We start from the raw sequence: 24,461 nt of genomic DNA, 5'->3' as shown, positions 1-24,461 counted from the left end.
GAAATGTTTTTTAAGCATCTTGTTTTTGTTGTTCTGCTGAAGAGGGACAAAATTCGTTCATATTTTTTTAATATGTGGTACATCTAAATGTCATCTGGCTTTTGTACTTAGTTCATTATTCCTTTCAAGAAGAGTGTCATTCATGCTACAATTGGCAAAGACTGTGAACTTTAAGATACTTGCAGATCATAATTAATCAAGGTCAAGTTTAGCATGTGTTGAATGTCACGTGGCTGTGCTTCATATGACTTCACGAGGAATTGGATCATATATTGACATTATGTGGACAGTTTACCACAACCATTTTCTAATCTTGAGGTATAGGAAAAAAATGACAGACTGTAGCTGGCAACATTACTCCAATATATGGTTTGCATACTACAATAAAATGATACTTTTAAGTCAAAAAATCATATACGTATTTTGGCATTTGCAGCACAGAAGATAGCCTACTAAGACACTAAACTACATTTACATTGAAGCCTAGCGAAAAGCAATGTAGCTAATATGACTGTACCTATTCTAAAAACATAGTTTTACAACCATTAGTTAACTGATGCTTTTAAAAAATGTTATCACATGACAACCTTAAAGGAACTGTTATGCAGTACTATGTTATTGAAATTCTTATATGTCTTTATCAATGCATTGCAGAAAAATCATAAACTATAGTAGAAAGCATACACTTTAAAATATTGGAGATTATGCTAACACAATACAATGCACTAGTCAGAATACATTTTGAATATTGAGTTCAATTTTGGTTAAAAATAGTTTCAGAGACTATCACATTCTATTGAGTGTCAAATATCATTTGTTAAATAATCAACAAGAATGGTGATCTGCTAAGTTATGAAGTGGAGAAAGGAAGGCGATGAGATAATCGTAAATTATAACATTTAATAATTTAATAAGACCAAAGAAATGCAAGATAAAAACATTTGGTTAAATGTATGAGTACACCCAGTCCTCATTAAGGCACACTCATTTGACTGAAATATGTGCAAGTGACCCTCTTGGACAGTTCATAATTCTGCAGTGTGTGGCTCATCACCTCTTACTGTAAGTATGTGTGGAAACAAAGGAACTTTGCACAATCTATAGGATTTTATGAGGTGCCTGGTGTTCTCATAAAGGGAATTTACAATAATAAAACATATTCGTGCTTTTGAGTACATAATGTGTGGAGTTTGCATGTTCTCCTCCATCCACATGGACTTTGTCCCACGTCATGCAGTCCTGGTTAACTGACATCTCTGTGTGCATGCGAGCAAGTACACCCTGCATGGACTGGAAGCCCATCAGGCCTGTAGCCCCACTTTTCTGGCTGTGCTTCCTGGACAGGGTGCACAACTCTAACCAGGAATAAGAGACCTTCTGATAATGAGAAAATCTTCTATTGTTACTATTTAATAATAAAAAAAATAACACACACATAATTGTCAGAACTAGAAGTAACTGTAAATTATTTGAACAAACCCATAAATTCTTCACTGCTGCAAAATAAGAAATGAGTGTGCAATAAACGTAAGCATGTGACTGACGTCTGTCATCAGCAGAGGAAAATCGCTGGTCTATCAAGCCAGTTTTAAGAATGCTGAGTGATGGAATGAACTGAAAACGCAGTTACGTAATAGGAGGGGTTTACTCTCTGATAACAGCACTTGACATTTGCGGAAACACGGCTTCTCGAAAGATTAACCCCTGAAACAACCAGCTCCCACATTCTGAAGCAACTTGTGCCAGAAAAAAAGAACACAAACAGAATTTCTTGCATTTCTGCCACTGTGTCAACCTATTAACGCCGTCACTGATAAACAAAGCTCAATTCCGAAAGCCCCACGGTGAAAGACAATGCTTCCTTTAAATCTTCAAGCAGATATAATAATACCGCTTGGGTTATTTCTATGCATTGCATTGTTGGTGCATGGGTGATGACAGCACAGACCTGTGAATTCATGGAATATGGCAACATCGCACAGTGAACGAACAGCATTCTGACTCACAGTGAAAGTGTGCAAGGAAATAAGTGCGCAGCCAAGGGTGTAGAGGATGTACTCTGTGATTATGCTCCAACTAAAACATATTCAGATCCTTAAATCAGGGAAGCTTTGATCAGTGCATGTAGTGAAAAGGGCTCATATAACACTTTCTTAGAGTAGCTCATTTTTACACTTTAAAGGCCAAATATCAGTACAGAGAGTTTCTCCATGTGGGAAGCTCATTGTGCCTCGTGAAGTCTATGGCACACACCACCAAAAAGGAAACAGATTGATGCTTTTCCCCCCCAAGTTCCTCTTCTCATCAGATTCCCAGTGAGAACTTTGGGATCAAAATACCTGCAGGCACTTAATAGAAGGATTTGGTTAAATCTGCTTCAACTAGGCAGAAGCAGGAAAACTAAAGCCTGCAGAAAGCTTTAGAAGGGATGTCCTACATGGATCACTCTGAAAACACAAGTGAAAGGAGGACAGAGTGGGATCTCAAATAATAACTTCTTATTATTGTCAAATGACTCCTTCTGCTTGGGAAAGATGTTCCGCTCAAGCTTCAGGATTTCTAAAGAATGTCCGCATTGTACTGGACTACCTCTCATTCACTTCTTTGCTTTGTCTCTGTTTTACACAAAGGTCTATTCCACATGATGGAAGCTACAGAGAGCCTTTCAGGGTCATTTGATTTAATCACACAGCTTGTTGTTTCATTTTAGTCCAAATGAAAAAGTTTTAAAGAAGGATAAAGTAATTTACCAGTGTTGTTTAAGCAAGAAATACAGTTGCACTAGCAAATATATATTCTGTACCACATACCCCACAAGTCCATTAATCCATTGAACTCTGCAAAATGATTTACACTTTCAAACCATAATGCAAACCATTATGCTATCAGCATGGTATTCAAGGTTATGAGTAGTTTTTGGCAGAAGAGAAAACCTGATTAGTGATCCCTTGGTATTTTGTGAATTTGAAACATGAGGCTGCGGATTCTTTTGTCTTTAAATAACAAAGAAGGTGACGGTTGCCTAAAAAAAACAGACAACTTCATTCTTAATTCCCATAAGATACCAGAAGTTAAATGTATTGGAAACTCTGACTTAGGAGAAAAAAATGCCTTTCCTTAGAATCAGAAGAAAGAAATCTCAACTACTCTGTAAAATGGCAGGCATTTGATGCCACCTAACTTTAGCTCTTTGGGTATTTGTATTTCTTAGCATTGTTATTTTAGCATTTGCTGAGCTATTTGATACATGAATGACTTTGAGCACAAAAAGGATAAAGGGAGATCATTTTGGCTAAGGCTTTCTTGATAGCAGTTTATTATTTAAAAAACAACTGGTTTAAAATGAGGTATATTAACAGAGAAAGAACTCCTTAAAATACTTATTTTTGTGTAGACAACATTATTTCCCATAATTAGTGAAGGCAAAAGTAATTAGGTTCAAGATTGTTAAGGAAATAGTACCTGCTGTAAATAGACTAGTACTTTGACTGCAGTATAATGCAAGTAACAGAAAATTAATTACTACAGAAAAAAATGCAATTATCATTGTCATATTATTCAACACCCTGAATCTTACGCATGATCTAATTTTCTTGTAGTCAGGAGCAAGAAAATGGTTTAGGCAAGTTATATATAGACAGCATTACAAAGCAGCAATGACAAAAGGACAAACTGCAGTCACAGTCGTGTAGACTGCAATCTCTATCATAATGCACTCAGCTCTCACTACAGGGAGGAGATACTTGTCAATAATATCAGGCAAAACATATTACCCCTATTTCAGAATTCCTAGGAGAGATTTACTCCAATTTTTTGAAAGACAAATGAGGTTATGGCAAATTTGACAGACATTTTGACAAATATTTTACAACTGTGCCAAACAAATACACCGCATAACATGATTTTTTTTTTGCTGCTGTAAGGGAATATCGTGTAAAAAACAGACATCTTATAAATTCCGGGACAGCGTTTTCATTTGCAGGCATTATTTTTATCTAATGTATTACTCACATATCTGTCACCAGACCCTCGCTTGTATGCCTCTTCCATTTGGACCGAGTCAAGCACATCCAAGATGCAGACTTCATCAATTGTAACCTTCTTAGGGACTTGCACATTATATGGTATATTTTACCGCAATACAATTGTAATATTTATTTCTAAGTGCGCACTGTCCTTCACACAAACTTTCCCAAACAGAATTCCACTTCATTAATAAGAAATTATATTTACAGTAAAATAATACTTTATACAGGCCATCATCGACTTATTTTAGAGTTCGAGAGAGTCGCGAATTTACCCGTGTAGTGCTTGCATTTCGAATACCCTCTCATAAATACGTTTTTGACTTGTGTCGTGTTTGGTTTACACACAAATGCAGAGTTGAAATGAGAATTTGTCTGCGGCACAATATTACTTTGAATAATATACTTCTATACCGAAGAAAGGCATGAGGAAAGAGATTTCCGAAGAAACAACGACCAGGTAAAACACCCTGTGGTTCCCAAGTAAACAACTAGGAAAGGAGATGAGCAAAACAATCTCTAGATTTTTAAGTTGTACATTCTCTTCGGCTTTAATTTACTTGACAGTTCTTAAGAGTGAACTCTTAGAAAGACAAAACTCACGAAGGTGTCGAAAGTTCGATTTCGTTTTTCTCTACAACACTACGCTATACACCCTTTAAAATAACGATATAAACTGATTCACTGAAGAAACGTCGATCTTTAATGATGATTTGGTTTACCGTTCAATAACCAGTTACATTGTACACGTTTCTTACCCAGTTGTTTCTTGTGTATCTATAAGGAAATTCTCTTTTCTTAATTGACGCGTTTCTTCATTGCTTATATTTAGTCACAAGTTTCACAAACATAAATACTTGGTTACATTTTTGAACTGTCTGTGATCTACAGGAAGAAATGGGAGAAGTGCTTATAGAAGCTATTGTCCATGCATTTTTTTAAATGCACACGCTCATTAAGTTTACAGGGTGTTAAACACACACAGTTCAGTTGAAAGACTGAGAAGAGAAACTTGAAATATCCCGGCTGGCAGAAAGACTCTTGTCTCTACCCAAATGCAGATCTGCAGTCTGAGAGAAAACGAACAAAAGCAGGTAATGAGCTGCGTCAGCATGCGTAGGCTGCAAAGGAACAAGTAATAGGTTTATTCCATGCTGAAAAACGTTTCGGCTGTGGAGCCTTCTTCCACGGCCGAAACGTTGTATTTTCTTTCTTCTTTTTTTCAGCTTGGAATAAACCTATTACTTGTTCCATAACATTATATAGCCACCTTCTCCCTTCAGGTCATGCCTTTGCCCATTTCTCACGCACGTGACTTGCACCCTTGCAGCAGTTTCCTAGCGAAAGCGAGGAGGGTGAAAGTGGTTGGTTAGACTGCTGTTTAGACTGTTGGTTAGACTGCGCTTCTCTCAGCTAATGGAGTTCCGCAAACTTCTAATACATCTGCCCGTCTTTCGCATTCATTAGGATCTCACAGCACATCTCAAATAACGAATTCATGCTCTCAGGCCAGTTTACCTGCCTGCTGCTCATTGAGCCCTACATAACTTGTGTTTTCCCAGAGAGCTGCTCTTCCTGAGGCCAGTGAGAGGGAGATGATACGAATGATGGAGGTTTTAATGGGAGATCGCTCCAATACTTCCGCCCTACAGTCTAAAGATAGTCTCCACATAATACAGGGCTGTCAAAGTCAATCCATTTCTCCCGAAGACAATTAATCACCAAACGGACTTTGACATTAAATAAAACGAAACGAGACAATGTCTTTTATTTGACAGACTAAATGAAATTGCTGCCAAGCACATCACTGTAATCAGACGTGAAAAGTAAGGAAAAGGCATAAATTGCAAATCATAGAGAGATACATGGTTTGAAGATGGTATTGTCTGTTATTAAAAAACAAAACTAAAGAGCCAAATCAGGCTTCACTGAAATTAACATTATGTTTGAACAAGACTAGGGAATAATTGTTCTATTGACAAAAAATAACGTGATCAGAACAACATTTTTTCAACAACACAAGTTTCCTGAGTTGAACTGGATGTATAACAGTGGAATTAAGACTCAAAGGAATAGACATTATCCATAGGCAGGCCTTTCCTAAAAGTACATTGTTACTCACTGTGAGACATAGTGTACTGGAAATAATTCTGGAAAGAGAGGACAAAGCGGGTATATAATTCAAGCTACATTAAGTAATTATGTGTTAACATAAGTACAAATCATTATTACAGAAAGTATGACAAGGACAAATGAACATCAACATTTGGCTTGTGAGCTTGACATCTTGTTCTCGTATTCTCATACAGTTTATGAATGAACGACTGTGGAATGATGTTCTTAATGTCCTGTAACACTTTCTGCAATTCTTCCACATTGTTTGGTTGCCTTCTGACTTTCTCGGCATTCATGTAACCCAATATGGCTTTGATGGTGTTCATATCAGGTTTTTGGTACAGGCCCCAGCATCTGTAAATAGTGAATAGTTCAGAACAAGTTCAATTCAATTTCAATTCAAGCTTTATTGTCCCCTAGGGGGTATTTGTTTTACGGCACAGTCGAACACAACACAATGACAAATACACATCATCAAAAGGGAAGAGAATACAGAAGTGTTACAGGAGAAAAGAAACAAGAGACAAGGTAGCTACTTTGCACTGTTTAAGAGTGTGATTGCAGTGGGAATGAAAGATTTCCTGAGTCTGTTGGTTTTACACCTGGGGGCACAGAGGCATCTCCCAGATGGGAGAAGTGTGAATATTTACAATGGAGGGGGTGAGACACACACACTCTGTGATGCTTTTGGCTTTTTAGTCATCCTCTGTTTGTAAAGAATGCTTAAGTTGATTTGATTATTCCAGATTATTTTGCCAGTTATATTCACTAATTTACCCAGCCGATTACAATTACCAGTACTTATGTTGCCAAACCAACAACATAACAACAACACAGGCGCTCACCCTGTGGTCCATGTGGGTCCTAATGCCCCAGTATAGAGACGGGGACACTATACTGTAAACAGACGCCATCCTTATGGATTATACGTAAAACTGTGGTCCTGACTCTCTGTGGTCATTAAAAATTCCAGGGCATTTCTCGAAAAGAGTAGGGGTGTAACCCCGGCGTCCTGGCCAAATTTCCCATTGGCCCTTACCAGTCATGGCCTCCTAATAATTCCCATCTATGAATTGGCTTCATTACTCTGCTCTCCTCCCCACTGATAACTGATGCATGGTGAGCGTTCTGGCGCACTATGGCTGCCGTCGCATCATCCAGGTGGATGCTGCAAATTGGTGGTGGTGGAGGGTCCCCGTTACCTGTAAAGCTCTTTGAGTGGAGTGTCCAGAAAAGTGCTATATAAGTATAAGCAATAATTTTATTATTATAAGGTTTGTCACCACAGTGGCAGTATGTGGAAGCTCAGTGAGACACATTAATGGGGGATCAGATTATATCGTTTTTTGGCAGTTTGGGTGCATCCAGTTTCATGCACTCTGGCTTAGATAATGCCCCAACATGTGATTTTCTGCAGTTTGTATGTTCTCCCTGTTTGTGTGAGTTTCCTTTAGGTGCTCTGGTTTCCTCCACCAGTCCAAAGACATACTGGTAGGTTGACTGGCTCTAGGTGTGAGTGTGTGTGTGTCTGTCTGCCCTGTGATGGATTGTTCTCCAGTTCAGGGTGTCCCCTGCCTTGTGCCCATTACTTACCAGGACAGGCTCTGGCTCCACTGTGATCCTGAATTTGTAAAAGTTGTTACAAAATGCGTAGATGGATAGACAATATTATTCTATTGTGCACTTTGCATTATATATCCACTTTGTCCCCTCTTACAAACCTTAATTCCAAAACTGTATAGACATGAGAAAGTGTATGCGTAAATACACATTCATATATCAAGCTTCAATTATTTTTTTAGCAATAAAGTGTTTTCAGTCTTGCTTAAAAAGACATTTAGAACTTTTAATACATTTCTAACAGTACAACTGAACCTTTTAGTTTTATTTTGTACAGCATGAGTAATTCAGGAATTTGTAAATATACTACTCACAAAATGTTCAGGATTTTAACTCATTCACTGCATTTTCAAAAATCTCTCATAAGAGCCAATCACATAAATGTAAAAGATCATTCCCTTGTTACTGCCAACAAAACACAGAAGATGACAATTGTGGAATTTTAAAGTAAAAATAGTGTCTAAAATCATAAACTTCCCCCATAATCATAAAATTCCAGAATGTCAGTATCAGGAAATACCCTTACAAATGTCAATAACAGACTGGCAATGATGTTGTATACTGTTCAGTAGCCTACAAATCTCCTGTTTTTTTGTGGAGAAATATTTACATTCCAAAAATAAAAATAATGATTCTGTGCCCCACATGAACCCCACTTACCCATCCCCATAAGTGGTTTCTCCTACAGGTCTCAACCCTCAAATAGAGTCAACAGCTACAGTGGAACCCCCATGAAACAAGGCTTTGACTGCATTCAGGCCTCCACTATCTCCTCACTGGACCCATGGATCCCAGCACTGATCCCAGTCAAAAGATTCCACATGTAAATGGAATTCCACATACAAAATGTCACCCCATCCAGTCCCAGGCAATCACGTGGTTGAGGGTTGAGATCAGACATTTAAGCCAATTAAACCCTAAACCCAATCAGTCAACGGAAGTGCTAGCTGTCATTTCAGTGCAAGGTGAACTGACCTTCATCACGAAACAGAACAGGTGCCTTGATGATGACAATGACAGATTTGTGATCACCAAATAGGTTATTATAACTAATCATGGCTTGATCTGTCAACAGCAAAGTGTGTTATCTAATGAGGTCTTTTTCTCATCCTTTTGGAAAGATTTTTTATTTTACCAAGACCCAAAATTCCCTACCTTTTTGTGAATAGCATATATATATAGTGGAGGATTCTTGCACGTTGTACTCCTGTTGTAGTTACACTCATATCATTACATCAATCAGCAATTGTCTCCTCTTTTATAACAGACCAGACATTGATGAGGAAGTCGTTTTATTAGCATGATGATGGCCAAAAGTGTTCTGGGAAAATAGGAGTTTATTTGAAATGAGAAAACTTGGGCAGTTCTGGGTATTATCGTGAAAATGTACATATTTCAGGTGCTGCTTAGAATTTGGAAAGAATTACATTTTTACTAGCAGAAAGTAACTATGTTCAGAGAAACCAATATAATCAACATTCTTGTAATTATATTAAATTATATTATACTATATTAATCAAAATTAATCAATTTAAAAACCTGCAGCAACTCAGAAATTTGATTATATTTATTAAATTAATTCAAATGCTTGCGTTCAATATGGTGTTGTACATTGAGAATAGCAATATAACAGGAATTCTGCCGTGACTGTGCAAAGAAAATGGACCAATTCTGTATAAAACCTTCAACATAACTCTCATTATGCAAGAGGTTTATCCACTTTCACCCAAGATGCATCAGGATTTATTGCAGAATGTATTTTCGAATGCAGAGATCAGATTGAAGATGTCATGAAATCTGGCATGACATTTCTTTGTGTAAAGATAATGTGTGTCCAGATGTAGCGCATGTTACTTAGATTACGAAAGACAATGTGAGAATGTGTGAGGGCCAAAAAAAAAACATGCTGTACAAAATTTGGTATCTTCTTAAGTTAAAAGAAATCACTGGTCAGATGGTCTCAGATTCTTCCAAATGGGAGGAGAGTCCTTCACCAATTCTTCTGTAGCCACCCATATGTATACTCATACACTAGAAGCATCACTGCTCCCCCTAGACAAAAAAGAGAAGCTTGTTAAAGTACACCTAAACTAATGAAATGCTTTAATGCTACTGTGATTTGTCAACAGTATAAGAAACCCTTTAAATAGCTTTGCAGCCTAGTGTAAAGCTTCATCAGAAGGTACTCTTAAATCTATAATCCATTGTCTGGGATTCTCCATGTGGCAAAATGGGCATTGAATGAAACTGGTGATGTAGAGACTGGCGATCAAACCCAGAAATAGTTTACTCCAACAAGAAAGCAAATTGCATGGCAGAATTCTTAGAGAAATGGAAAAACATCTATTGTGTGATATTTACACTTTCACCAATGCTCCCTTATAAGACGTGATGTCTGGGTCTTTCTTGATCCAAAAGGACCCTTTAACATCAACCCATACATGGAGCACAATATTAGAAAGAGCATCTTCTTCCACTTTTAGAGTACGTACAAACCATTTAATCCTCAAATGGTTACAAAGAACCATACAGCAACTCAGAAATGAAAGACTTGGTTTAAAGGATTAAAGGATAGTCTTACACCTCTAGGAGTCTGGAATTAAAGCTGGATGCTCCAAAATACACATTAATGTTGTATTATGAAGCCACACTGAATTTTTCTATTTAATCATAAAAGCCACTCACTGTACATGCTCAGTGCACTGAATAATGAGGATGGTCAGAGAGACATAAATGTGCATTTGCAGAGCAAATGAAAAAGTACCTTCATAGTTTGTCCTACAAGTATGCCCAACAGGGTCCTGTGGCACTATTCCTCGCCAAGCAGAAACTACACACTTCCAAGATAAATACATGTGATTGAGCAAACAGATTTCACAGTCAGGACAGACAGTGGCTCAATGAGGGACACTTTTTAAAAGGAATAATCTATCCAGAGAAAATGCCTATGCATATAGACATCTAGCAGTCTTAAAGACACGAGCATTCCAACAGTCTGGTATTAAAAAATGTAAAAAAACTAACCCTGGAGATGCTGTCTCTAGACAGCAACACAACATTAAAGAACAGCATTATACTAAAAGTAAGTATTACCTGGTCCAAGTCGCATTATTTTAGGTATCAAGCCTTTGTATAAAGCTAAATACCTGCAACAGAAAAATAAAGCTTTGTTAGACAGCTGTTTCTTTGGTGAAGTCTGCATTTTAACAAAAACGAGGAGGGAGATCTGAAAAACAGACGGTGCTCTGATACTATTAGGATAATATAAAAACTTTAAGCAGCTTCAGGTCGACTTCAGCATTTTACAGCTATACAAAGAGATTATAATGTTTGCATTTTAACATTAAGATTAGGTTAACATTTGTGTTTAAAAAATTGCGATTGAAAAACGCCATGACAAACAACCCTCAAAATAGCTTAATTCAAGAAAAGACATGAAAAATCAGCTGCAGACAATTCAGGACATTTGTATATACTAGCACTATATATGAACAGGTAGCTATGAATGACAATGTCTTGCAATGCATCACTGATATAAAAAACACCAATAGTATGTCTGATTTTTTCCCATTCTTCATTTCTTCCAGTATTTCCGCAGCTTTTGCTTTTGTCTTTTGCTTGGAAATCAATAGTTAAATTCGCTCAACAAAAGAGCAGGTATGCAGTTATTTGACAACCATGTAGTTTCCTAATGTGTTCAAGCTGATATCATTTCAAGCCATATTGAAAAGCAAAGCTCAGCTCCCTTCCATCTCCGGCTGCTACATAATTTCCCTTCTGATCGTGAGGGCCCTTTAATAAGGCTACCGTCCGGCTTATTAAAAAAAACTGAAATTGAACTGTGCAGCTCATTATGACTTGCAAAATGCTGAGCTCCTATAGGGCACACTAATTAGCTCGGACTGCATTATATTAAACAAGCTCAACTTTTTGATGCTTGGAGATGGTTACCACTAAACCAAATCCAGGCCTAGTGCATTTGATGTCAGAAAACAGCTCATGCATAGAATGAGCCAAAGTTGCTTTTCCACAAATGAGAATAGGAAGAACAATATTTGCTCATGCAGTTAAACATTATGTCTTTAAACACATCAGAAACCTTATAGGAAAGTTGAGTTGTGCAGGAAAGAATTAGTCTCTACACTACAATTTTTTAAATTGTATATTTTCTCACTTTTATTTATATCCCATGTCACTTTTGCAAAATACTATGTGCTGAACCACGATTCAGGATAATTTCTGATTCAACTAGCATCACTTCTGCCAGGCACAGCACATGTAATGGTAATTTCATAACCACAGTTTTATTGAATTTTCAAAACAGAATCTAAAACAAACATGCATATAAAACAAATGGGATGAGGGGTAAAATCTATAGTTTACTACATAGAATTGAATACTGATGTATTGTATGAACTCTAAACAAAGAGTAAAAAGGGTTAATTAAGCCAATTGGTCAAAACCTTAATATTCTTCCCACTTCCTCTTCCACAAATATCTACAGAGCCCACCCCTTTGCGGTCATCATTCTCAACCCTCCTTCCACCCCAACCTCACCCTTGCAGCAGCTCCCTGGTTCATTCCTCGAAGCAAGGAGGGGTTCTGATTGCCTGGTCCCTGTGGTCAGGGTGTTGTTCCGTCAGCTAAGCGAATTAAACCAACAAAGCAGCTGATTCAAATCATGCCCCTCCTTCCTCCTAGACTAGTGTTGGGGCCGAACTGCTGAACACAATGTTAACATGGTTGTACATCTTGCCAGGAGAGAAATATATACAGTATATAAAATACTATAGCCAAGTGTGACTCTAGAGTCCAGGGTATCCGAATCTGCCCAGTCTGGCAAAATAGATGATTAGTGTGTAGTATAGCTTGTCAACACATTGCATGTGGTAAGTGGCAGCAAAGTGAGAATCATCTTTGAGCAGGAGAACTCTGGGACTCACTGGCACAAACCAGTCCAATTTGAAAGTACACCAGTAACATTCCCAAAAGCACCCTATTACAGGGCATTCTCAAACCATTTTCTGGCAAGTCACTCATTCACTGAGTATGTTTAAGATATAGACTACTAAGAAAATTGTAATTTTGAGACAGATACGTTTACATGTTAAGGAAAAAGTAAAAGGTTTATTCCATGCTGAAAGGAGAAGAAGGCTCCACAGCTGAAACATTGTGTTTCCTTTCTTCTCTTTTCAGCATGGATAAAACCTTTTTTTTTCCTTTGCAACCTATGCATGCTGACGCAGCTACCTACTTGAACTACATCGACATGTACAGTATGTACATTTTTCAATATTTGTGATGCAGAAAGCAAGGTTTTTCAGCTTGAACAAATAAGGAATCTTTATTGTTTGTGGGCAGAGCATTTATGTTTATGTCCACACACACTACACTACAACCCCCAGGCTTGGTTTGTGTCCCATCTCATCACAAAATTAGCAGTTCAGCCTCTATCCATTATGCAGCAGATACATTCATAGACTATGACTAGCTTTCAACTCTTTCAGTGTAATGGGTGTCATAGTGTAAGAAGACGCTTGTGGTAATGTCATGGTGGTGGGAGTGGGAATTGTGGGGGCTGGCCTTTTGGCATAGCGGGGTTGCCTGCTGATTTTGAGGGCTATGCATGTGCTAGGAGGTGCCTGACAGACATGGATGATTGAATCTGAAGTCCAATTGCACATGCTAAATCAGCCATATTCTTGCAAAGCAGATCTGGGCAGTAACATCTGTCACTGTGCTGAGCTAAGATCTGCACTTACAGTATCAGGCAGTGGTTTTACAAATAGCCTCTCATCACTGGAATTGAGTCAGCTGAGGAACAGCTCAGTCTGCCAACCAACAGTTTGAACTGCTTTCTCCTATGTCTCCTGCAGGAGAGACACACCTTTTTAGAGCCTAGTTGAGGAGCAACTTTTTTTTTTAACTGGGAATCCAAGGATCACTGAGGACGTTCAAACTCTATACCAGGAGTGCTTTGCACACTGAATCTAGTTGAAAACTGACATTCTCCCTCAGGGGATCTGTTTTGATAGTTCTTATGGTGGATCTACAATAATTTGATAACTAATCAGCATCATTTATAATAATATACACTGTATTCTGACCACAAATCAGGGGTCTTAATTAAGAGTAAATTCTTGAAAACAGGAACCCCGTTTGCCAGTAAAGTTTAAATCTTCCTGACTTATAAGATGAGTGTGTTTCTAGTTCTCCTTGGTCTGTTCAGAGGTCAGTGAGGAACTGGGTTCAACAGCCATTGGAAATACCACAACAAGAGTCAGAACTAGCAATTCCCATTTTTTAAAACAGTCAATGTGGCTGATGATGCCAGTTACATTGTTTTCCAGGGTGATATTGTCCACAGAAACACATGTGTCAAAGGCTTAATGTGTTTTCAGTTATTACTGACTGTGCCAAGAACACCTCACCAGTGAAGGCTTCACTGGAGATGAATACCAGCTCACCAGATTGCAAGCTTGCCATGATGCATGGGGCTTTACAGTTGGAGAGTTTTATGATCTTGTTTGTTTTCCAAAATCAACAAAGCAGACACCTATCAATTATAAAAGAAAGAGTGGGTGGTAAAACACAGACAGCAACAAAATGGCCTGAGGGCCAGGAATTTACTTAACAATGTCTGAAACAGAATGGGAAATATTACTGAATTGAGGTGGAGGTAGGAAAACATTATATTATTTTGGATTTTGGTCAGAAGGATACCAGCAGGTTTAAGATAAGTTTATTAGATCTGAAAGGACTTTTTAGCCAATACTTATAGTTAGTGAGACTATTTAGCTAAATTGTGGCAGAAGCCTGATCTTTGCTGCCCTACACCAGTCATTTGAATAAGCAGCACAGCAGTTAAAGACACTGACTCACCCAATGTCTTTCCATCCATCCATTTTCTAAAGGCTGTATCCAATGCAGGGTTGAGGGGAAGCCAGAGATTATACTGGCAAACAAAGGTCTCCAGGCAGGATATATCCTGGATGGGACACCAGTCCACCACAGGGCACACACAGACACAAACACTCTCAAACTCAAACCAGGGCCAATTTTCCCAGAAGCCAATTAACCTATCAGTATGTTTTGGACTGTGGGAAGAAACTGGAGAACCCAGAGGAAACCCATGCAAACACGGGTAGAACACACAAACTCCACGCAGAGAGCACCCCAAGTCTAGGACAGATACCAATGCTAAGCACTACGCCACCATGTTGCCCCTCACCCAATGTATTTTAGTCAATTTGTTGTCAGTATACCAAGACTAAGGAAAAAGCTTTACTTTCCAAAAACTACACATTGAAAGCAGTATGAATGAGTGGGAAAACACAAATGTACACTTGTGTCTCAGAAGAAAAAGGGTCTAAATCTAGGTCTAAATTCTCTTTTGGAGAAACCACATTGTGTGACCGAAAGAACCCTGCTATAAATTGAGTGAAAAACATTAAATGCATATTATTAATGCAAAAGGAACCATGTCTACTGTTTAATCAGTCTACATGAAAATGCTCTCCTCATGATGCCTGCCTTCCGGGCTTGCAATAAAATAAATTCAATATGCCACAAAATATTCAATTACGTTTCAGATGATTATAAACATGGTTATCAGATCACAGAGCTTTGCCTCTTGGGGCTATGAATGTAATTCAGTCCAGATATTTAAACAGCATCGTGGTATTTCGTTTCCATGCATACTCTCTAGATGAACCTCTGAAAAATGTAAGGACCTGATAAGGCTCACATGTGCTCTTGGAGGCACAGTGCGACATTGGTCCTGCATTTCAGGAACCTATTATTAATCCATTAGGGTCATTTCTGATTAATTTCTGTGATTTCTTAAGCATTGGTTAAGCACTGTTACAGCAAGCGCCTTCTATGAGTGTCCTATGAACTTTAAGCTATTATCATATATCACAAAAATACACCGTATTATTTTTTGCGTACATTAAACAACCACTGATCTATAAAGGGGGGTTTGGAAATAATATTTCATTCTCAATTGTCATTATATATATATGATGCATATTGAAAGCTTTAGGCCAGCTGCTTCATGTAATTTGTGCAGAATAACAGACTTATATGGCAAAACTATAGTGAGAAGGACAGCGGTTAGGTTGTTAAAAAGAATCAGTGCACTGTGAATTGGTTATGGGTGTGGGGATAACACATGTGTTTAGCCCAACATGACAAGATCTGAGCAATAGATAGTAAGTCTGAACCTGGCCCAGGGAAGGGAGTGAGCCAGTCACATTCAAGAAGGGATAGGACTTTTTATGTGCCTAGATGGCCCGATGTCTAAATCCATTCTCAGCTCCGAGACAAGGACAGTGACAAATTTCAACCTGATCTCAGAATACAGTACTCACCCCTCCTCTCTGTAGACAAGAGCCATGGTTTGAAAACAGCTCCGGTATTTGATCTCGCCAGGGACAGGCTGGGGACCCTGGATGCGACTCTTGGCCACGTCGAAGGGAATGTTGACACACGAAGAGATGGTTCCAGAAGCCAGTCCGATTGCAAACTTCCGCAAAAATTCCCAGGTTGGATCCTGTAAGGTGGAGGAGAGGTTGGTGTGATGTGGTTGAATTGAGCTCATTTTCTTTAGTGATTGTCTTGGGCCGACAAGGGAAAACTGCTCAGCTGAAGCAATGAAATTTCAACTTTCAGTGGGGTTTTTGGGCACCTGAGAAAAAAAAAGGGGAATCACATATTGTTAGGAACTGGTTTCTGCGAAGAAAAATCAGAGCCTTTTGAAACATTTTACACTTTAGTTTCCTTAATCCAAAAGAGGGAAGATGTTTAAATGAATTAAATACCCTGGGTGACTTCTGAATGAAAACTTTGCAAATTATCAGCAAAAGTAAACTAAAGGATACTAACCAGTCTTCAACAAACAAAACTTAAGCCACAAAATTGATAAGGTGTGAGTACCACAGACGGTGGGTTCTCTTCTCAGAAGAGCAGATTTCTGATTAGGAGAAGTAATTACACTGAAAGAACAGGAATCAATGCATACAGTTGTCGGGAGGTCAATAAATTAGAGGGTTAGTTTGCCCTTTTAGACTACACTCCTGGCTGCGAGTAATTAACTCAAAGCAGAAATTATTACAAAAGAGGTGGTGTAGCCGACTACTGCACACTGCAATTCTTCACCGTTGGAAAAACCCGGACAAGACGTGTGCAGCTGTGCAAGCTCTCTCCGATGGTGCAGTTTCAATGAAAATGGCCATTTCACTTCCACGCCACCCAGTGCCACGGTAAAAAGAGAGAGAATTAATGGAAAAGCCTGCATGAAAGCCCAGCCATTTTATGGTAGCGAAGCATATTAGTGTTTCCTTCTCTCTTTGACTATCTGATTGGCCTCCTTTTCACACATGGTCTAAATTGCTGAAGTTCACATTTCCTCATGGAGGATTTATAAACACAGTTCATACAGGCAGACTGGCGAGGCATATGGGGATAATTTGTATAATTGGGCTCCACATCGTATAGGGGTATTACTGTATCAAAACAGTTGAGATCCAAAGCACTCTATTAGCTAATTGGCCAGAATATTTTACAAATGACAGGAGCTTCCACCTTGCTGCCTTCCTGAAATGCCTGTTTGTGTACAAGACCCCCAAATGGTAAAATAAATGGAAAGCTAATCCCAGACTGCTGTGTTTTTTGCAGTCCCCCAACACCCTGCCCCCAACCTCTCCCTCCCCCTTCTTTGTAAATTATAGGTCGCTTGCTGCTCTAGTTCAGATCTGCAAGAAATTCCTAGCTTTGCCTTCTTAATGACTGGAACACTGGAACGGCTACAAAACAGACCTTTTCATATCTGGAGATGGGGGTCAGCCAACCTTGAAATTGTCAGAAGATTTTATCAGCACTGTAGCTCCCGACCTCAGATACACTATGCTCCTGCCACCACTGTAATGTCAGTGACAACTTGAGTCACTGTTACGTGCCTCCATACGCAATTGAAGGTTCTCGTCAGGTTTAACTGCAGTTTCTTCACGTTAAAGCGAAGCCCCGTACGGTCAAAATGCAACCTAATATTTTAATGAAATCTGTATGGATTTATACAGAAGCATATGTATACGTTGTCTTTGGAACTTTATAGCCCCCCAAAAATAATTTTCACTCAGCTTTTGACAGGTCTTAACTATAGTGTGCATTATTCATACCTTTGTTACGGACATGATTGTATAAACACATCACTGAATGGTACATTCTTCTGTCAGAGGAGAGAGGCAGTGGTACTAAAATCAATCTGCCAGGTTGAGGGGTTACAGGCATGATTCTCTACTGGTTGATTATTTTGTTTCTTTCATTCTTTTCAATATGCTCTTTAAGCATTCCTTCATATTGAATATAATTCATTATTTCAGTAGAGACAGAAGCTGCTTTTTGATCAAAATTTCTAAACTAATATACTCTAAACCATTGTTTCCTCTGTCAAGATTTTTTCAGTTGCATTAGTGGCAATTAGTTTAGAATAGTATTGCTTGTAGTATTAGTCAAATGTTTGCTTGAGCACTTAATTTTACCAAGTTTTTCAAGAAAGCTAGCTTGAGGGGACATGAGGTTTTGGGCCTGCTTAGTAGATGACAAGTTTGTTAAAGAAAGAAAAAAAAGCAACAGTCTTAGCCATGCCTAAACTGTAATCCCCCTAAACAAAATCGCAGTCTGTTTCCAATTAGTTTATTTAAGTCAATTTAATGCTCTGGTTTATACATATAGAAAAGCGGATGGTAACTTTTCCATTAAACAAAATTAACGTCTGTTTAGAAGTCAGGCTCCTTCAAATCTGTAATGTGAGCCTTTGGTGATATATATAAAGAGCACACAGGAAGGTATTACTGAGCCTTGTGCTTTTATACACTTACGTTGGTTATTTTTCTATAGGAATGTGCTATTTATATTGTCTCCATGATCTGACAACTTACGTCAATAAAGGAGCTTTGTTTGAAGCCAATTTATATATATATATATTCATATATTCACAAACATACTATTAATGGATATTGACATAATTAATAAAGCTTTTTAAAACACTCAGAAATGTGTTCTTTAAAACTTGAATATGCACTTGAAAATACATGTATGCACTTTTATTGTTATGTATGTCCTTATTTTTCATAGTGAAAAGTCAGTTTGTGGTGTTTTTTTAACCAATCACCTAATTTCTACATGGAACCTGCTGTATCTCCACTCAACCTTTCTATATTACAGAGCATGCTCAATTGCCCATTAGAACAAAATGAACAGCTCACATTAGACATTGACATTAGAAATACAAGCCAAGCCATTAACATGAGAAATATTACATATGAAGCCTGTGATACTGGACTGATCTGTACTACTTTAGCAACACATAACCTCTCAACTGATCAGGTAATGCATCATAAGGCTTTCAGACTACAGCCTATTCTGTACTGTGGCTCAGCTCTCTCTCTCTTGCAGAATGGACACTCTACCTGGGTTATTAATAGGCTATCCATGAAGGTGTTCCCATTTGTATTCAATAGGAGCTATTCTGATGATTTTCAGGAGGGTAGATCCCTCAGGATAAATGCTGGATCCTTTTTACTGGTTCCAGGAAATTGTTCAGATGTTCTAGCAGGGTACAAAGTAATATATGTAAACACAGTGTCCCTGCAACTATAATTCTCCTGCTTCAGCAGCGCAGCACAGACCCAGAAATGGGGAACAACAGGACAACTAAAGGGGAAAAAAAGGAAGTCTGGGTGCATGTTACCTGGCTGGCAGGGATCATATCCTTGACGTTGAAGTAGAACCCAAAGTAGATCATGTTAAAGACCCCGTGGCGGCCCAGAGTAGACGTCAGCCCCTTGTTGAGGCCTTTCAACCCAAACCCATTAGCGCTGATGATGTACCGAGCCTGAGCAAAGGTGGATGGTTGCTGCAAAGAGAATGCCGTATTAAATGGACGGCGCCGTCGCTGGCGCTCAGGACAGCGAGTACTGCCACAGGGCAGTATTCAACAGATAAAGGTTCAGTTTCACAGCAAAGACATTCAGATTATCTGACAATTGGACAGAGATCTGAAATGAACTACTACATTATAATAATTTAATAACATTAGGTCCACCATCTTCAGTTATATCGGCATTACAGTTTGCAGGGAGAAAGTAATGATTGCCTTTAAATGAAAAGTAAAATGCTTTTTTTAAGCATATAAACTTTATATACTTATACTTTAGCATAAAAACCACAAACACAAGTAGAAGAAAGCAGTGAAGGTTAAGATACGACTACTAATAATAATAAGTCAAACTACAGTTATTTATAGATGTGTAAAGTAATTTACTCATTTCATTTAATGTAATAGTAAATTATAACAGCATTAAACATAAAATGTAATCATCTTTGCTGAATAAAGTGTGTTACAGTATTTGCAGAATGATTATTATAAATCTTGTACTAATAACCACTGCTTAGGGGTTCTAGAATGAAAGCATTCTCAATGTTAAAAACACAGGATTTTGGAATAGCCTAAACATGATACAGAAATCCAATTGAAGCCTGATGTGTTACAATTCACAGGAACCCGTGTTGCCAGACACTATAAGAGCCCTGTACAGGGGTAAAACCATACGCTCGCACAACAGATCTGGTTAATTACCACTGCGAATGCATCCCGGTTGGCCTGCAGGCTCACTTTGACCACCTCAAAGGGATTGACCACTATAGCCTCAGTCAGGCCCGATCCCAGTCCGGCCACCGACAGGGCCTGAAACAGAACACAGAGCACAGACGCCTTTCACACAGTGCAGACAGTGGAGTGAGTACACTGAGGCAAACTGGAGCTGTATGGAAAGAGACATCTTGCCCGGTATTTCTCCTCTCTGCAAGAGCTAACACTGAATGAGTAAGCAACTGTGGGCTTGAATTCTGACAGTATCAGGTCAGGGTTTTCCACCTGCCACCTCATCCAGCTAAGCTATCAATGTCGTAATTGAACCATTAATTCAAATAATGGAAGCGTGAGCATATGTGAAGCAGGCGCTGTTGTTCAGAAGATAATTCTCTCTGGCACTGCTGTTAGTAATAAACAGCAACCGATTCTCCCGGAAAACAGTTTGTTTTTCTTTACAATGAGGATTTGTATGTTTACTGAACTGAGACCAGGAAAAACCTCACAGGGAACAATATCACAGTTTAATCAAGTTCCCAAGAAACTGTGTTTTAACAGTCATCCTCATTTACAAACAGAAGGCTATTCTGTTTTGTGATCTTTGATAAAGAACAGGGATTATTCTTGTTCTCATCAGGAAGAAGACGAAAAAGGGAAGCAAGGCCAAAAGAAGAAGTAGGAGAAGAAGAAGCAGGAACAACTGGAATGAAGAAGTTGGAACATGAAAGCCAGTTTCCTTAGAAACCATTAATAAAAGTAAATGCTGCTGGCATTTGGCAAAGAAGAGAATACTTTTTCCAAGCAGGAGTGAATTTGTTTAAATCAACTAGATAGGCCTTAAATCAACAAGACAGAGCAGGTTACACTGGAAATTTAAAACAGGCCATCTCACCAGATCTGCTTGGTAAGTATTTGCAATGCACCATATTTGTCATTGTTTTATTTGTAACATTCAGAATACCCTTAATAAACCAGTACCATCCCAAACACGAGCTGTGAAAGGCCGCATCACACCTTATGGGTGGTGAGCCCTTTGGCAAATGAAAAAATTATACTTTTTGGCAACATGTTGAGTATCAAACTGAAGAGATGACAGGGTGCAGACCCAGTGAAAAATAAAAAAGATATATATTTTCAGAAATCGGTGAAATCTATAATTAATAATGTCACAGGTAATGTCACAGTCAGCTGAAGATTCATTGTAATTGAACAATGTTTCAGAACACCACATGGCTGTGCCACACACAGAGCAAACCTGGAAATTATTATCTCTATTTTGTTTTCTCACATAATTTGCTTTGGGAATGGGATGTCAGGAAGCTTTTTTCAGGTCTTTTTCAAGTGCATCGAATGGGCTATATCACAGTCAGAACAGAAAAGGTATTGAGTAGAATGAGAGAAGACATGATAATGTAAGAGGCTGAGTTAAAGTGGGTCTGTTGAACGTCCTACAAAGCAGGATACAGCTGAAAGGCATATACGTAGTTCTCCTATGGTAATTATTTCTAATCCATTTTCTCTGTGCCTTTGTTTTTTGGAGAACTGTAACTTAAGAGCACACTGTGGGGACACAGGTGGAAGGGATCTCTGAGAGGTTGGGCTGGGCCTGTCATTACTAACTTGAGGAAAACTGAGAACTTACAGTTCTCACTAGATCTTTAGTAAATATTTGAAGGCACTTACCATCTCACTGATCCTCTCTTATCTGTTATATTTAAAATATCAACAGCAGATTTAAGCTTCTCTTTAGTTTTTTGTGGTTTAAAACGTATCATACCTTCTTAGTTCAGAGGTGGCTGTAAAACTAGGGGCATTTAAAAAATTTCAGGGAGGTTGTGTCAAATGCAAACTATTTAGATATTTTTCCTCATCCACATAACAAAGGGGAGACTGTCCTGGACTGCAGTGCACTGTGGAAGGATGCTGAATCGTCTTGGGGAAAAAAACATGTATCAAACGGGACTGTTTAAAAAGGAGAGAAAATGCTTATAATCAGGACTTGTTCTCAAATGTACACCTGTCTTTGATAAGAGACCTTCTCTTCATATGTTTCATAGAAGATGAATACTTTCTGTATTTCTGGATGAGGGCAGTTAATATAATGAGATTGTGATAGGTCAGTCGTACTCATTCAGAGCACACTGTTATACTAAATGGCAAACTTTATTATGAGGCACATAACTGTTTACATTGCTTTGTTTTTAATGTCATACCTACTGAGTTCCCTCTGAAATATGCAGCACAGTATTTATAGAGCGATTATTAACTTCTTCTGTTGTTATAAATCATCCTTGTTCTGCCAGTCTACAAACATTGCACACAATACAAACGTCAGGTTATGTGCTTATTAAACATTTTTTCTACTGAACATATATAATGTTGCATAAGAGTAGTATTTCATGCTGAATACTCCACAGGGGGTACAAACATGAATCTTCATTGTTTTATAGAGAAGAAGATGGATATGAAAGGAAAGCATTGCAGCTGGAACAGCATTTCTTACTTGGGAGTATCAACATACTGTAAATATTTGGGAGATCCATAGTTACGTTAAATTATTGTGTCATGTAAACTGAAATAATACAGTTCATCTTTTATTGGAAATTAAGACACGTCCCCAGTTCCCTTTGCTTCCCGAGTCATATGGTGCAACTTTTGCCTTCGAGTTTTAGAAACTGAAATCATACTGTGGCATGCAAAATCTAAACAAATATTTTCTTTTATGTGGTAAATTAAATAAACATCAAGGTCAAAATGCCAATCCAACAATGGTTCTTTGGAGAACAGAGAAATTAAAGCCTCACTGTTTCATTATATATGGAGCTTGATTTGTTATTATGAGAAAATGAGAAAACTGCAATTTTTAGAATGTGAAAAAAAGAAGTTTTAAGCTCTTAGTTTTAAATCCCGGCAGCTGTACAATTGTTTTTTTTGTACAAGATAGCATAGTGTTTAGTGCCTGTGTGTCCATTCTTTTAAAAAGTAAAAAAAACAACCCAGCCAAACCTGGGTCAAGACCTTAGCAGTTAAATACATTCTACTTTGTGCCTCCTGAAACCCCCAGTTGCTGCATTTGAAACTTGCTACTGGACACACACACACAAAACGTCTTGTTTGTGAAGTAAAGAAAAGACAGGGCACCAAGAGTATTTATTACTTACCAATCCAGAGGACAATGGGGTGAAACTCAATAACTTCTTATACTGTTCAAAGGTGAAGAACTGGAAGAGGAAACCAGAATGTGTGATCTGTCAGTTACGGGAAGTGTACTCAGTATCCTATTCTTGCCAACTCCTTCTGCAAACAGGCTTCTCTTAGCCCTGCCGGGTGAGTCCCCAGGATAAAAGTGGCCATCATCTATCAAGAGTGGGGTTTGCCAAATCCTGACCTGGGAGAAGTGGGAATCTGGACAAATTCTTGGAAACCTGCTTCTCGAAGAAACATAATACGCCCTGACAAAAAAAATCACTCCTAGGGAGGCAAATGATATTTGTATTTAGAATCCAACTGTGGTGAATAGTGTATGTTCAGCAGTTGTTGAAACTATAGGGGTTCTGTTCACTCCGCGCATATATAACAAGTATATAATGAAAAATGAAAAGTATATATAAAGGTCTAATCTTATTACACTACTTTTTTTTACACCCAATGTAATATAAAGGAGCAATTCAAGTCTCTTCTTTTTATAAGAATATTTGAATAGCTCTTTTAAAAGTAACCACTGCAAAGTGTTTTGCAAGAAAAAACATTTCACAATAAATATAAATGCACAGCAAAGTATAACAGGTTGGTTCAAAAGTGTTGGGCTCTAAATATTACTTCTGAAATGCTTGAACAAGAAATTAACACCAGGAAATGTATTTAGATTAATGAGCTCCTTTTATATGTAGAGCAGTAGCACATTTGATATTTATTTATTAAAGTTATTTTCATGTTTTAAATTCAAACACAGATGAAATATAGCAGAAATATCAGGCCTGGGAATCTACACTGTCCCTTTCCTCACTCAAAGAGAATATTCAACAATGTGGTTCCCAGCTCTCAATGAA

At 38.2% G+C, this 24,461-nt stretch overlaps 1 protein-coding gene across 2 annotated transcripts in view; it reads right to left on the bottom strand.

Moving 5' to 3' along the window:
* Nucleotides 1–5,764: 5,764 nt before the first annotated feature.
* slc25a21 (solute carrier family 25 member 21) overlaps nucleotides 5,765–24,461 on the bottom strand; it is a 199,677-nt gene continuing 180,980 nt past the window's right edge. The window contains exons 6-12 of one of the 2 annotated variants that reach the window (XR_016091634.1): nucleotides 23,574–23,633; nucleotides 20,401–20,508; nucleotides 19,513–19,677; nucleotides 16,133–16,314; nucleotides 10,854–10,906; nucleotides 8,916–9,812; nucleotides 5,765–6,494 (exon numbers count right to left, since the gene is read on the bottom strand). Coding sequence is in view for 1 of the 2 variants with exons in the window: in XM_088925608.1 (XP_088781734.1) it covers nucleotides 9,751–9,812; nucleotides 10,854–10,906; nucleotides 16,133–16,314; nucleotides 19,513–19,677; nucleotides 20,401–20,508; nucleotides 23,574–23,633 (630 nt within the window). In the remaining variant the exon portion in view is untranslated. Of the gene's footprint in view, nucleotides 6,495–6,527; nucleotides 9,813–10,853; nucleotides 10,907–16,132; nucleotides 16,315–19,512; nucleotides 19,678–20,400; nucleotides 20,509–23,573; nucleotides 23,634–24,461 lie in introns of those variants that run through there. The other variant, XM_088925608.1, reaches the window with a different exon arrangement.

The sequence above is a fragment of the Atractosteus spatula genome, chromosome 9, assembly GCF_055471065.1.
Source record: "Atractosteus spatula isolate fAtrSpa1 chromosome 9, fAtrSpa1.hap1, whole genome shotgun sequence".
NCBI classification, from domain to species: domain Eukaryota; kingdom Metazoa; phylum Chordata; class Actinopteri; order Semionotiformes; family Lepisosteidae; genus Atractosteus; species Atractosteus spatula.
This window is presented reverse-complemented; position numbering and strand designations above follow the sequence as displayed.